General features: G+C 38.8%; 1 protein-coding gene across 1 annotated transcript in view; it reads left to right on the top strand.

Annotated features, from left to right (window-relative positions):
• Nucleotides 1-16,142, top strand: part of FBN2 (fibrillin 2) — a 135,056-nt gene that overhangs the window by 102,228 nt on the left and 16,686 nt on the right. The window contains exons 38-50 of the mRNA XM_083576443.1: nucleotides 973-1,041; nucleotides 2,265-2,390; nucleotides 3,390-3,515; nucleotides 4,692-4,844; nucleotides 5,711-5,779; nucleotides 6,130-6,255; nucleotides 7,918-8,043; nucleotides 8,597-8,722; nucleotides 9,341-9,457; nucleotides 10,843-10,971; nucleotides 11,740-11,859; nucleotides 14,098-14,223; nucleotides 15,326-15,478. Of these exons, the coding sequence (XP_083432569.1) occupies nucleotides 973-1,041; nucleotides 2,265-2,390; nucleotides 3,390-3,515; nucleotides 4,692-4,844; nucleotides 5,711-5,779; nucleotides 6,130-6,255; nucleotides 7,918-8,043; nucleotides 8,597-8,722; nucleotides 9,341-9,457; nucleotides 10,843-10,971; nucleotides 11,740-11,859; nucleotides 14,098-14,223; nucleotides 15,326-15,478 (1,566 nt within the window). The remainder of the gene's footprint in view (nucleotides 1-972; nucleotides 1,042-2,264; nucleotides 2,391-3,389; nucleotides 3,516-4,691; nucleotides 4,845-5,710; nucleotides 5,780-6,129; nucleotides 6,256-7,917; nucleotides 8,044-8,596; nucleotides 8,723-9,340; nucleotides 9,458-10,842; nucleotides 10,972-11,739; nucleotides 11,860-14,097; nucleotides 14,224-15,325; nucleotides 15,479-16,142) is intronic.

Below are 16,142 nucleotides of genomic sequence, written 5' to 3'. Positions count from 1 at the left end.
TTCAACAGCAACCAGTCAAAGACCACCCGCTAAACAGGAAGAAGATGTTAACCTGCACACAAGAAACATGAAGCAAAGGGGGTGTAGGGAGGGTGAATCTCCAGAGCTGACTGCCTAGCTATTGTCGGCTCCACCCCCTATTTATAAATGGGGCTGCCCCCACCTCCCAGCAAGAAACTTGATTACTGAGGCTGGGTGTGAACCTCCAAAAAGTAACACTGAGAGGCAAGCCAGCCCCTGTTTGCCAGTAAGCTCCCTGGGAACTGTAGCACCACGCGCGATCCTGCAAAGGGCACCCACAATGTAAAGTGTGAGTGCTCATTAAATGGAAAAACATGCCTAGGTTCTCAGATGTGATCCATAAGCCTTGAGTGCAGGAATCAAGGATCCCAGCTTTGCTTGTGACAACACATGATGGCCTTAACCTAAGTATCTTGTTAACCTAAGTATCCTTTTTCCTGTGTGTAAAATTGAAAGCATGTTTAGGGACACTAATATAAAGTGTTTTGCCATGTACTTAGTGGGAGTTTAGAACAACTGTTGTTCCAAAGCATCTGCAAAAGACACCAAAGAATTATTAGTAATTATAATCTTCCTTCAAATGTATTCACTTCAGATACATGGTATGGACACATTGAAAATATTTGTTTTCCATATTGTGTAGGACAGCTTTGGTGGGAAAACAGCTGCATGGACATAAAGTATGTATGGATTGTAAGAGTCCAAAAGGACACTACACTGAATGGGGTCCCTATGAGCTGCTTTCCAGACAAAGTTATTATAAATCTGTGTGATTTGTTGTGGGGTCGAGAATAGGGGCCTTGAGAGTCAAAACACAGTTCATATTAAGATGATAAATTTCATGAGCTGTGAACAGGACTATGCAAAAGAAAAACAACAGCTGAAGCCATCTGTGTGTTAATCTTTCCACAGCCTTTTGTTTAATTCTTGCTTGTGTTCTTTACTCTGTAGGTGAATATAATACTCTCTGTCCAGGGGGTGAAGGTTTCAGACCAAATCCTATCACTATTATTCTAGAAGGTAAGTCCTTCCTTCCTTTCTTCCTTCCTTTCCTTTTTACAACAAATTTTTATTGGTTTTTAAAGAAATACAAAAACAAGAACCATTAAACTCTTTCGTTTAATGTCTCACTGTGTTTTTAATTACATTGGGAGCTGCCGGGCAACCCAGTCAGATGGGTGAGGTAATAATAATAATAATAATAATAATAATAATAATAATAATAATAATATAATGATGATGATGAAGTGTGTGTGTATATATATATATATATATATATATATATATATATATATATATATAAATAAAATGGTATTTGTTGTATTCATTGACTTTAGACATAAACTTACACATTCAGTGTCCATACATATCACTAAACATGACCTCTCCACTGAGAAGGCTGAGTGAGTGGTATAACAGGGTCTTGATTTCGGTCATTAACATAGTTAAAGAAGTTATTTTTTTTAAAATAACCACTATAGCTTTTTATGACTTAAACAAGAGTCAGGTTTTGTAAAATGTCTATAATGGGGAGGTAGTGAAATCTGTTAGTCCCATAGAAGAAACTAAAATGTATGCATTTTGTCAGCTTTGTTTTAAAGTGCTGGCCATTTCAAACTTCTTAATGGCAGCAGTCCAGATATTCACGTTCACCTGAGTTTTTCCATCTGTTAAGAGCTTCCCAGCAATCTGCAAATTGCTTTATAAACTTTGAGTTCCTAAATTGTTTTGGATTTTGGCAGCTTTACTGCTAAAAGGAAAATGTAATGTGTAGTGTTCCTTTATCAGCTGCCTTAATCTTATTCATTTAGCTCATTCTGAGTCTGTTAGTTGTGTCTACAAACACCCTATCAAAAAATTAATTGGAAGCATGACTCAGACTGTTTTACAACTGATCTTTTAAGCTTTCAGCATGCATGCAATGTGCCAAAAAGTGATAATTACAGGACATATGTTCCTAGGTGATAAAATATGATGCAACCTGGTCATGGTTGAGCACAGTATTTGAAGACCCATTGACTTTTTGGGAAGACTTTAATTTATATTGCGATCCTTCGTACTGCAGTTAGTGGGAGTTAATTGTACTTTGGCTGGCTCATACTTTTATCAGATCTTTTTCATAAAAAGCTGAGCAGATTTATAAACAAAAACAGGCAAAAGTCATTCTCTGCTAGCCATCTATGCAAGTAGTCTGCTATAGTCTTTCATCAGCCAAAAAAACATGCCTTCCTCTCTTAACACAGACATTGATGAATGCCAAGAGCTGCCTGGCCTCTGCCAAGGTGGAAACTGCATCAATACATTTGGCAGCTTTCAGTGTGAATGTCCCCATGGGTACTACCTCAGTGAAGAAACTCGTATCTGTGAAGGTAAAAATTCTTATCTTTTCTCATAGTGGAGCACCCATTTCTTCTCAAACAATATTCTTCCCTGCAGACATTTCTCCCCGCACCCCTCACCCGAAAGCATGCAGATAAAATGCAGATACTAGACCTAAAGTTGTAGATTTTTAGGATTCGAAACTTACATTTACACATTCAGTTATCAAGTTTTTCAGTTATTATTTTATATCCATTATATTAAGACAATCTCCCAGGGTAATCATGAATATGCACACTACTTTCTAATTGATACTACTTAGGGTCAAACTTGATGTGATGATACAGGCCATTTTGATTTCTCTTTTCTTTTTAAACTAATGACTTTAGTGGGTTATGACTATAACCTAAATCCCACATACTTTCTCAAGATATTGTTCGCCCCTGCATCTGCTTTTTGCTGCAAGTAACATCTTCATAGATGAATTACAGCTTCAGATGTTACTTGTTGTAACAAAGCTTTTCATGGTTGAGTAACAGCTTCAGGTGGGTGATTTTTTCAGTGGGAAAGCAGTACAGTGGTCCCTTGGTTCCTGAACAGCTAAGTTGCCGAACAAATTGGCTCCCAAATGCCGCAAACCCAGAAGTAAGTGTTCTGGTTTGTGAACATTTTTCGGAAGTCAAATGTCTGATGCAGCTTACACAGCTTCTGATTGAGTGCAGGAAGCTCCTCCAGCCAATTGGAAACCACACCTCGGTTTTCAAATGGTTTTGGTAGTCAAACGGACTCCCGGAATGGATTAAGTTCGAGAACCAAGGTACCACTGTATAAGGGGTGGGTGAACTCCTACCATGGAGCTCCATAGCTACTTCAGAAGAGGAGGAAAATCCCAAACACGGGATTCAAAGATGGTGGATTCATTGTTTAACTCTTACGTAGCCTCTTTGTCCACAAATGATAAATAATTGTTTGGCCTTATATGTTGTTATTTATTGAGCACTTGTTTGTTGTACCTTAATTGCTTATTGAGTCTCCCTGCTCTCCCACAGATATTGATGAGTGTGTTGCACATCCTGGCGTCTGCGGTCCTGGGACATGCTACAACACCTTGGGGAACTACACATGCATTTGCCCTCCAGAATACATGCAGGTGAATGGAGGCCACAACTGTATGGGTATGTTACCTTTTATATTTCCACTTCCTACCATGATATTGAGAAGAGTTTGAAGACCAGATGAGTTCCTAAAATTTAGGCCCAGTTTACACTTAACAGCTGTTCCTATGCAGCTTCTTCAGTAGCACATAGGATCTAGAATCCAGGCTCACAGCTGGACAGCATTCACGTGAGGCCTCCATTGGTGTTGGAATGGCTCGGAGGAATATCTGGCTTGGTCAAAGTCAGTTAAACTAATATTTGTGGAAATGTGCATGGTTATTGAAATAGCTTAAGTCATAGCTTGAGGCTGCATTCCTACATCTGGCCAGAAGATGGCTGTGGAGTCTCTGAATGTGTTTAGGTGCCAGTTTACTAATGGAGAGGAGGTCAGACAGTAGGATAGCATCTATGCCTCTGGTAAAGCCTCTGGCCCACCAGTAGAAAGTTCTGTGGGTACAGATGTATCCCCAGTGGGGTTCGGGTGGTGGATGGATGCCTTGCAGAGCTTGGGATCCGCATGATCTAAAGCCCATGACATGTGCTCAAAAAAGGCCAAGAACTATGCTGATTCTAGAGCTTGCATAGTTAATTTCCCTTTCATTGATTTCAATGGGAGATAAATAGGGAGAAAGACAAGAGGGGTGTAAAAGGGCTCCCCACATATCCTGCCCTAGATATATCAAGCTGTCAGGACAAGGGAAGTGGTGGTACGTCTGCCACAGATTCTCCCCACCCCCCAGTTCCATAAAACAGCTGTGTAAGTTACTTTTATTGTGTACTAAATATGCTTTCTGGATCTTATAACTCAATCCTGATTATGTCTGCTTCAATTAAGCATGCTTATAATGGCTGCCCACCCAGTCCCAGGGTGGGCGGTGGTTGCAGCCAGTCGCAGCCGCCTCTCGGCTCCTGTGGTGTGTGTGTGAAAATGCTTCCTTATGGCAACCAGCTAAAAATGAACCAATTCCCCCATTGTAGTTGGGAAGATCTAGCATCTGCCCCAATCTTCTTGAATAAAACACAGAGAATAGATCCAGCTGCAGTTAATCTGTGTTCAAAAAAAAAAAAAAGTCAGCTGAAGCAGGTATCTACTAGATGTATAGGAAAAAAGAAAGCCAGTGCTCAAGATCCAATTGTTATATGTTTAATACTTTAAAATACCCATTTAAAAGCATGCGATTTCTACATGTACAGATATGAGAAAGAGCTTTTGCTATAGAAGCTACAATGGAACGTCTTGCGACAATGAACTCCCTTTCAACGTGACCAAGAGGATGTGTTGCTGCACCTATAATGTTGGGAAAGCCTGGAACAAACCTTGTGAACCATGTCCAACTCCAGGAACAGGTAAAAACTAGACTTAACAGGGGATGTTGTAAAGACTGTTGAGCCCAAATTAATATTAAGATATATGCACCCCTTTCTGGACAGATTCCTAGAGAGCCAATACAGTAATATATTATTCAGTTATTTCCTTGGCAGTCAATTTAAGCAAACACAATGTTCAGTAGCTGTTATACCTCCCAACAACCTAGTGAATAAATGTAGGCATCAGGGATATTAAAAATATTAGTTTCATTTGTTTCAGTTTCCTGGCTTTTTTCCATTTAGTTGAAAGTGCATGTGATAAACAGTTACCTGTATATTTCTTTCGGTCTTTTCTTAAAAGAAGTTTTCTTAAAAGAAAACACTGGAAGATACAGGCAACTGTTTTACATAGGATAAAACTTACGAAAACCCAATAGCTGAGATATATTAGTCTATCTCTTCTATAACAATAGAGCATAAAGGAAAACAAAGCAGTGCAGTATTCCTTTGATCAGTACGGAAAGAGGAAATAGGAACTGAAAATAACATTTTTCCTTCCCCAGAAGTATTCTAAGCCACTGTCCTTCCTGTCACTAATCAAGATGGGAAGAGAGAAGAGCTCAAAGCCCATTATTTGTACATCAAAATTACTAATCCTATATAATTCCACACTGGGGGTTTTCCTTGTCAGTGCTGTCTTTCGGTTTCCAAATTCTGTCAACATTAAAGCTAATACTTGGATTAAATAACGTATTTGTTTATGGCTGCATTGTGTGTGTGTGGGGGGGGGGGGAATCCTCTTATTCAATAAAATGGATTACTGCTTTTTGTAAATGGATGGTTTGTCCAAGAGTTATTTTTATATTCAGCCTCCTTGATTCCACCCCACTTTCTTTCCTTTTAAGTTGAATTCAAGTCAATATGTGGAAATATTCCTGGCTTCACATTCGACATCCACACAGGCAAAGCTGTTGGTGAGTTTTTAAAGCTATGTTCAGATTAATGAATGCAGCATGAATCTGAAAACTAGAGGCTTTCCCCCCCCCTACCCCCTTTTTATTTATGTATAAGATGTGTGAGAAACTAAAATGACAGGGAAAAAGTTTCAGCTTTTTATGTATAAAGCTCCCCTATATGGATTTTTCCTTTATACAAAAAGCATTGATTAAAATCAAAATTGAATTGCTATATTCAATTTGCAGTATTATATTTCTAGGTAAATTTTATTACCACTTTATTTTCCTTATTTCATGCATAGAGAAACTGAGAAAAAGCAGGGCTTGTCATTGCATTGGACTAATAAATATTGATTATTATTTTTTAGATATTGATGAATGTAAAGAGATCCCAGGGATTTGTGCAAATGGTGTTTGCATTAACCAGATTGGCAGCTTCCGCTGCGAATGCCCAACAGGATTCAGCTACAATGACCTGCTCTTGGTCTGTGAAGGTGATGTAAATTGTATTGTCTATGATTTATCCTCATGGCAAGAACCTTTCCAGCAACAGTCTCCGCTCCTACTTTACTGCAGCTCATAAGTGGGGGTTTTTTTGCAGGGAGGGAATACACCTAGAAATCACACCTGCCTCCAGGTCAGGTAATGATCAAAGAGGAACTGATTATACTGACTGAGTCCTACACAATGGCCTAACCTGGCTGTATGGACCAGCAGAGAGGAAGTGCAAGCTAACGTACCATGCACATATCTACTATGCAACTGTCTGTGATCTGCTCCAGTAAATTAGAGTCCTGTGGATATATCTTCAAAATAGAGCAGCAGTTATTTTTAATAATAATAATAATAATAATAATAATAATAATAATAATAATACTTTATTTATATCCCACCCTCCCCAGCCAAAGACGGGCTCAGAGCAGCTAACAACAGTAAAAATAGCACAGTTTACATAAAATCACAGTCAATTAATTGAAATACATTCTAAAATCAATTCATTCTAAAATCAATTCAAAATCAAATTAATGGCAACCATTGGGCTAGAGTTCTATGAGGATTACAGAAGGAGGGGGTCAGACTGTGCCTTGGCCAAAGGTCTGGTAGAACAGCTCTGCCTTGCAGGCCCTGCGGAAAGATGTCAAATCCTGCAGGGCCCTAGTCTCTTGTGACTGAGCGTTCCACTAAGTCGGGGCCACGGCCAAAAAAGCCCTGGCTCTGGTTGAGGCCAGCCTAACCTCCCAGTGGCTCGGGATCTCCAAGATGTTTTTATTTGAAGACCGTAAGGTCCTCCGTGGGACATACCAGGTCCCGTAGGTACAAGGGTCCTAGGCCGTGAAGGGCTTTAAAAGTTAAAACCAGCATCTTAAACCTGATCCTGTACTCTACTGGGAGCCAGTGCAGCTGGTATTAGAAAAGTATAGAAAAAAGTGACTAATGAAAAGGTGTAGAAGACGCTTGTCTTTGAAAAGGCAAAGCCTGCGCATCAGTTGATTCCTGACCTAGGTTTTGAAACTCTTATCAGTAATTCCATAAAGTGTTTGAACCATAATCATTAGTTGCCCTTTGTTCCATGAATATAAGTATTTCTCTTTAAATCCATGTATTGTCTGGTCTCACAGGATTGTATTTATCTTACTGGCAGATTTCTTAGAGAAAGGGAGGCAGGAACATTATTCAAAGCATTTGCTCTGTGTGTACAATGTGCCACATTCCTGCTGTTTGTAGCAGAAGAATTTGTTAAATGCTCTGATGAAAAATGTTCTGGAGTGGTATGGTTGTGGGATACAGTGTGTGCTTGGGTTCCTTCTCTACTTTTTAGTTTCTGTCAGTCTTCTTCTACCTGTTTGGCAGGAATCCCATCTTTTCTCTTCCTTAGAGGCTATTAAATAAAGGCATTTTCAGTAATGTGCTGGTCACTACTTCAGAGGGATGAACACAAAGAAAAGGGATATAAGCACATTTAAGTTCCATTGATTTCAGTTGGTATGTTAAGATTGTGTTGAAAATTCTCTAATTGAAGTAAGTGGGATTTGAAAGTTCTTTAACATTGGCTGAATTATGCCCACTGCAATGTAGAGCACAAAAAGTATCTGAATACCTCAAAGAGATGAAGGACACCTATACTGACATTTGACTAACAATTATTGATCTTACAGATATTGATGAATGCAGCAATGGTGACAATCTCTGTCAACGAAATGCAGATTGTATTAACAGCCCTGGTAGTTACCGCTGCGAATGTGCTGCAGGCTTCAAACTTTCACCCAATGGTGCCTGTGTTGGTAAGAAATAACTTGTATTCACTATTTTGCTTAAGTCTTCTTTTATATGGATATTCCGTCTACAATAGTGGCAGTTTTCCTGTTCTGAATTTGCTTTTTTTTATTTTTATTTTTGCACACTTACAATTATGTTGCTTCCCTGACTTACGTGTCATGTCTACCAGTATCCGACTTTAACATGAACAGACAAATAGTAGGATTTTTGTGCTACGGCTTTCTTTATGAAATGGACATTTTAAGTCTTCTTTTATATGGATATTCCGTCTACAATAGTGGCAGTTTTCCTGTTCTGAATTTGCTTTTTTTTTTTTTTTTTTTGCACACTTACAATCATGTTGCTTCCCTGACTTATGTGTCATGTCTACCAGTATCCGACTTTAACATGAACAGACAAATAGTAGGATTTTTGTGCTACGGCTTTCTTTATGAAATGGACATTTTAAGTTCACCTTCAGTAATCATTAGCAGATTGTAAAACGTGAGTAACAAATGAGCAATACCAAAACCACAAATCAATAATGTATACCATGTGTTTTGTGTATTTTTGTTATAGATCGCAATGAATGCCAGGAAATTCCTAATGTATGTAGTCATGGCACGTGTGTGGATAAAGAGGGAACTTACCATTGCATCTGTCAAAATGGCTTTAAGGCATCCCATGACCAAACTATGTGTATGGGTATGTTGAGAGAATGTTATCCGTGTAAAAACGTGAATTAGAAAATCTAGAACACCTTAATTAATTGACGTTTTGGTGAGTGATGGTTGGGTTGATACTGTTATTTGTTGTTGTTTAGTCGTTTAGTCATGTCCGACTCTTTGTGACCCCATGGACCAGAGCACGCCAGGCACTCATGTCTTCCACTGCCTCCCGCAGTTTGGTCAGACTCATGTTGGTAGCTTCGAGAACACTGTCCAACCATCTCGTCCTCTGTTATCCCCTTCTCCTTGTGCCCTAAATCTTTCCCAACATCAGGGCTTTTTCCAGGGAGTCTTCTCTTCTCATGAGGTGGCCAAAATATCGGAGCCTCAGCTTCAGGATCTGTCCTTCCTGTGAGCACTTAGGGCTGATTTCCTTTAGAATGGATAGGTTTGATCTTCTTGCAGTCCGTGGGACTCTCAAGAGTCTCTATTTCAAATGAATATAAGTTATGTGTTGTGAGATAAATGTGGTGATTGCATTTATTATATCATTGCGAAACTTTGAAATATAAAAAGCGGAGGCGGAAAATAAGCCAGTTTCCTGAGATGATTCTACAAATAATAATTCCTTTGTATTAATGCCTTCTCTCTGCAGATGTTGATGAATGTGAAAGACATCCTTGTGGAAATGGAACGTGTAAAAACACAGTTGGCTCATATAATTGTCTATGTTATCCAGGATTTGAGCTTACACATAATAATGACTGTATGGGTAAGAGAATCAATAGAAAACTACACTTTTTCATTTAGGAAGAGGGATGGTGCAAGCAGTTCAAATAAAAACATGATAATTTCTGACTTTTAATAGACAAATCTATTTAAGGTCTGTACTCTGTTGTGGAAATAATTTTGGGGGGAAAAGTATTATACTATTTCAGCTTCAAACACCTTTTTTGACCTTTCAAGTAGTTGCAGGGACCACCAACTAGATCAGAACCACAAATTTCGGAAGAGAGAATTACATATGAGCCAGAAGTCATCTTTTCCCATTGAAAATGAGGGTTTCAGAATGGTCAGCAGGGGGTGAACTTTGAGAATTTGGGAGAGGGATTGTGTAGTTTTCACTTGTAAGGGAAGGATATCCCCAGGGAAAGAAATGACAGCAGTGGCTTTCCCCCTTTCATTCATTCATTCATTTAAAATGTAGTTGTTGCTGCTCCTGCAAGTAGCAGCAGAGTTGCTATTGGTGCCCCTTCCTATCCTCCCTCGGAATGACGCTATGTTGTCACATAGCATCGTCCTAGGGCTATGTTGGTGTGGAATGGCAGTTTCTACTGACTGGGCCACCAACAGCAACACTATAGCTGTTTGTGGTGGCAGAAGATTAAACTGGATGGGAAAAGACTGCTAGTAGGTCATTCCATATCCAGTGATCCAACTTTTTAAACTCATGTCATCCTATTTTCTTTATATTTTGTACACTTGTTGACTGATCAAAACTAAGTTAGAATCTAAAATTTTAATTTTTTATCGCAACCCATTATGAGTTGTTTCATGAGAGTTTGAGATTTCAAAAAATTTACAATTTTGGCCTTGCCACAATAAACATAAAAGCTCAGCCCAGAACTGAGATACGTCAAAACTAAAAACACCAGTCTCTTCAGAACTTCATGGGCTTTACTCTATCCATCCATGATGGATTTACTTTAAATTTTAAATGTAAATTACAAAATTCAAACCTTTAAAAAGTGATTAAAAATGATTAGGATTAAAAAATTCCAAAAAATTGTATTTGTTATTTAATATTTCTAAGAGCCACCTCCAAAATTCCTTCTTGGAATCTCAATGGGATCATATTTTTAAAAAAATATTTTGTACATACATGTCTGCCTTATTGGGTTCTAGTTAGGATAAATTGGTCTTCTTGGAGTAAAATATAACAGAATAAACCAGACTTCAAACTGTAATATCAGTTACTTCAAGCAATTCTTTAGAAAGTTATTCAAATTAAAAGGTACCTGAAAAGCTAGTCAGGCTTTTCTTTTAAAAATGTGTTCCAAAGCAGAGTTGTAGCTTGCAATTATTGCATGATAGAATTAATGCTTTTTGTTGCCCTTGTTTTGTTAACCATTTTGTTGCTTTTTGTTAACCATTTAGATATTGATGAATGCAGTTCCTTCTTTGGTCAGGTGTGCAGAAATGGGAGGTGTTTCAATGAAATTGGTTCTTTCAAATGTTTATGTCATGAAGGTTATGAACTTACTCCAGATGGCAAGAACTGTATTGGTATGTATGAAAGCAACTACCTAGTGTAAATGTGCATTGATAGAACAGCAATCCTATTCACACTTATCTGGGATTACATCCCATTGAACACAGTGTGACTTACTTTTGCATAAACATACAATTCTGCTGCTTTTTGAGGTATACGTTTGCACAGTCATGTTACAGTGTCTTTCAGTCACATATATCCTAGTGTCTTTCAATTAAAAAACTAAATAAGTTAAAGAAGCACAACAAAACACTTCCGGCAGGTATTTATGGATAGCTGTGAACTGCAGCTGAAACACAATCCTATATCACACAAGTAAGACAGAGCCTCTCCCTCTTCTCAGGAAATCTCTGTTCTTTTACCAATTTTGGTTGATACATTTGCCTTATGTGGCTCTTGTATGCTAAACTGAACAGCAGAATTCATTGCAAAGGGGTGAGTAAGGAACTTTTCCCCATCAGCAAGAGCTAGGGGCGAGGAGTGCTATTGTTTCCATTTGTTATGTATTTTTGTGTTTTTATATTGTAAAATCTGTGATCTTTGGGTGAAGGGTGGTATTATAAATTTTATTATTATCTATTATTATTATTGTTATTATTAATAGTAGTAGTAGTTATTTACATATGGGAGCAGGGTTACTTAACACAGCAAAGGACAGACAAACGTGTGAGAAGGAGGATCAATGATCTTGATCTAGATTCTTCTCTCTTATTGCATACTCAGACTGTAGGTAATCCTTCTAGAATCTCTAACATATTTTGTCTTTTTTCTATTCTTTTGAGATATTAATGAGTGTGTGGTGCTTGCTGGCTCGTGCTTCCCTGGTACATGTCAAAACTTGGAAGGATCTTTTAGATGCATTTGCCCACCAGGGTATGAAGTAAAAAGCGAAAGCTGCATTGGTAATGTTGCATTTTATTTTATTTTGAACTTCAATACTAACACAGTAAAGAACAGGTATTTTGGATGTGGTAGAAATAACATGCAACGATTGTGTCGCTCATTTACAAATGTAGCGACTTTCAAGATATGGCATGCTTGTGCTTGTGATGAGAAACAAACTCAAATTCGTGGCATTTCATTAACAGAAATCGGGGGGGGGGGGGAAATATGCTGGTTTGTGATTCGTAAAATCTTTGCTTAACAAACAAACAAATCCACACACCTCCCCCCCCCCCCGGCGAGTACATAGAGAAAGCTTAGCTGAAAAATTGTCTGAAAATATAGACTGCATTCAGACAGCATTTTGTTCTATTTCCCTAAAGTTTCCTTACCTGATAACTTTCTCATTTTATGTGATCTTTCACTCGAGGTAAATTCCAGTTCTGGAAATCTAGTGGAATTTAGTAGAAGCCATTTCTTTGTTAACTGCTTTCAGGGGGGAAAATCCACTTAACCTAGAAAATCACAGGAGCATTTGTGCTGTAATTTCCCCACAGTTTTCATGCATCATGCCACTACAGCTCATGTCACCAAATTTGGAGTAGTATTCTAGTATACAGTACCTTCCCACCATTTTCATGTGTGAATCATGAGGGAACAAAATCACTCATGGCGACACGCCTGGTCACATCTACGGTTGTGCTACACTGTGTCCACTGGTGGAATGAAATTTAGCATGCCCTGGCAATATAACAATCAAAAAGCCGCAATTCCAATAACACAGCTGGTAATAGATACAGTGTAAAAAGAATGTTAGAAAGTGGGACAAGAAGTGCTTGCATTATAACCAGAAAAACTAATTCAATAATCTCCACATCCAAACGCACCCAGACTCAGAAATATAGCAGATGGTTTCTGTTTTAAGCCTTAATGCTCATAGTTATGCGCAACTAAATTCCACACCAAATGCACACCTAGTGTGTAAAGGTAATTGAGTTATTTGCATAGCGCTTTGATGTTTATTTCAACGTCTAAGGATTTTATGTTTTGGTACAAAATAATATACCAATGCTTTTAGAACGTTAGATGCTTCAGATTTTCATTATATGGAGAAAAAACGTAACACACAGCTATCAAATGAGAAAGTGGATCCATGCAAATCACAATGTGTTTCATCAAACTAAGAAACAAAGATATTGGTACCAGACAGCCAATCCTAAATATCTTCAAATTAACCATACAGGAAGTAAATCCTCGTGTCTTCTCTGTGCCAAACTAACTGATGTTAGTGGAATTTTTGCCCAGATAAAGATGGAAGGAAAACTTCATGTGTGCTTTCAGTAGTCTTCATCAATCAAGGAACAAAATCTTGCTTAAATATGCTGGACTTTTATCTTGAGCAATACATTTTTTGGAGACTTTAACTTTTGTAACACAGTGCATTTATTAATTTGTTTTCTTGCCAGCTTTTAAATATTTTTGGCAGCTATTGCTAGCAATATTAACTGTTTTTCTTGAGAGTAATCCAAGTCATATTTTCTTTGAAACCTTTCAAAGTACAGCATTTTGGGGCTGCAGTGAATATCATGTGCAAGACACCGGATACATTAGCATATAACACAAAGAGAAAGAATGTCTTAGTGCAAATGTGTGGGCTTTTGGCAAGGAGATGGCAAGCACTGTGTTTCTTCTCAGTCCTCTTAGCATGGCATGAGGCGGCAGCTAAGTCAAAGTCAGGTTTAGTGTGTTTTTTGAATTTTGACTTGTAGTTAAACACTCTCTTTCCATTAAGCATGAGTTGTAGCCAAGGTTAATTCTTAGTTGCAGCTCATGGTTAAGGAAGAGAGGATGCAAACAGCCCCCAACTACGTTATAATGGAACAGGAATAGACAAACCCCTGCCCCACCCCTCAAATATTTGTTTCACTAGTTCTCATACTCACTTCGTTTTTATGGGCAATTTCTTTTTGCCTTTCCCCAAATTGTTGGGGAAGGGGATGACCAAATATACTGGCACAGCCTTAGAGTAGACTTTATAAAGCAATTGCTGTTTTAAAACAGGACGAACTGGTTTGCTCATTTAAAAATCAATTCTGCTAAATGCACTATTTCCCATCAGCTCTCTGGAAAACACACAAGATGAATACCATTTTGGATTGATGTTGTAATCACATTTTCGTTTTAACCATCTTTAAAATTTTATTTATTTACAATCAATTTGTGTATAAATTTTATGAAATAAATAAATGATTTTTCAGACATTGATGAATGCAACGAGGATCCCAACATCTGTCTCTTTGGATCCTGCACTAATACGCCAGGAGGATTCCAGTGCATCTGTCCTACAGGCTTTGTGATATCTGATAATGGCAGGAGATGTTTTGGTAAGCACAGTGGTTGCAGCAGGCTGTTAACAGTCAGCTCAAATATTCAGAAAGGAGGGCCATTCAATAAACAATCATTTGGCTAAGTTGGGCCATCTCACGTTTATTTATTTAAAGAAGTTCTACCTCACCTTTACACTTTAAAAACTTATTGGGATGGCTGATATGATAATAAAAAGAAAATACAATCATTAACACATGCAAAGATGAACGTGCAATGCTTGAAATTTAAAACACAACAGAAAGACAAACTTTGGCTCGACCAGTTGCTGCGGGCCCAGTTGCAGCGATAAAAGCAATACAAATACAATTAAAAAACCAGTATGAATATTTAATGTAATGGATGTTCCATCTACATCTTCAATCACAAATCCATGCTAAGCCCAGACCAGGCAAAAATGGATTTGAAAGCTTGCCTTGCCTAACACCAGTGCTTTTTTTTTTCTAGAAAAGAGGTACAGGAACTCTCCCATTTTTTTCCCAGACAACCCTAAGTTGTTGAACTTTGTTTAGGGAGCAAATTGCCCAATTCTTCCAAATGGATCAGAGCCCTATGACTTTTAAACAGCCACCTGCAATATTAGACTGAGATTAATTCAGCAACAAACAAAATACCACACTGAGCCTACTGGATGCCATGCTTTAAATGTCTTGAGTTTTGCCCACATGGATGAAAGCTGGCTGTACAAAAATCCACAGGCTGTCAAATAATTCTTGAAGGAGATACAAATGAGAATTAAAAGATGTTATGGGGTAGATGGATGGAGAGGGATTGATGGATGATGTGGGATGGGTGGGGAAGAAACTGAACTACACCATTTTTGGATAGAAATATTTTCACTACAAAAGTAATTTTCAGCGGTGGGTGGGTCTGAAATGTTCCCCATCAACTCCTTCTCAGAGGTTTCCCCACGCCTAGTATAAGCAGACTGAAAGGGTTCAGTGCATGGAAAAGGCATTACAAAATAATGCCTCCTGCTGATAGAGGTTCAGACAGGAATTCCCACGCAAGTGAGAAGTGAAACCATTCCTTTGATTTTGATTAACTTACCCAGCTACCCAGTGTCTAAAGTAATTCTATGGCATTTGCTCTCCCCCCTAGATACACGACAAAGCTTCTGCTTCACTAACTTTGAGAATGGCAAGTGCTCTGTGCCGAAAGCATTTAACACCACCAAGGCAAAGTGCTGCTGCAGCAAGATGCCGGGAGAAGGATGGGGTGATCCCTGTGAACTTTGTCCCAAGGAAGAAAAAGGTAAAGAAAAAACATGTGCTGGCATTAGGGCTGTGCAATAAATTGCCATACATTTGAATAACATTATTAGAAATTACATCGTGACAAGTGTTGCAACAAGGTGAACCAAAGATGGAGACTTAATGGCTTCCTAGGGGGTGGTACAGCTGAACCAATACCTTAGAGATAAGGTAAAGGGACCCCTGACCATTAGGTCCAGTCGTGGCTGACTCTGGGGTTGTGGCGCTCATCTCGCTTTATTGGCTGAGGGAGCCAGCGTACAGCTTCCGGGTCATGTGGCCAGCATGACTAAGCCGCTTCTGGTGAACCAGAGCAGCGCACGGAAACACCGTTTACCTTCCTGCCAGAGCGGTACCTATTTATCTACTTGCACTTTGACGTGCTTTTGAACTGCTAGGTTGGCAGGAGCAGGGACCGAGCAAGGGGAGCTCATCCTGTCGCGGGGATTCGAACCGCCGACCTTCTGATCGGCAAGTCCTAGGCCCTGTGGTTTAACCCACAGCGCCACCCTTGTCCCCACCTTAGTGATACTTTGCAGATAATTTGCAGGCACCGAGACTCCTGCTTTGTTTGCTCTGTCCCTCCTCCCTCCTAACCTGTAAGAGATGAGGATAAGCCCTCACACAAACCAGTAAACTCAGCTTTACCAGTATCTTTGCACCTA

This window comes from Podarcis filfolensis, assembly GCF_964270895.1.
Source record: "Podarcis filfolensis genome assembly, chromosome: 11".
In the NCBI taxonomy this organism is placed as follows: Eukaryota; Metazoa; Chordata; class Lepidosauria; order Squamata; family Lacertidae; genus Podarcis; species Podarcis filfolensis.
The sequence above is the reverse complement of the archived record's forward strand: the minus strand, read 5'-3'. Positions and strand labels throughout refer to the sequence as shown.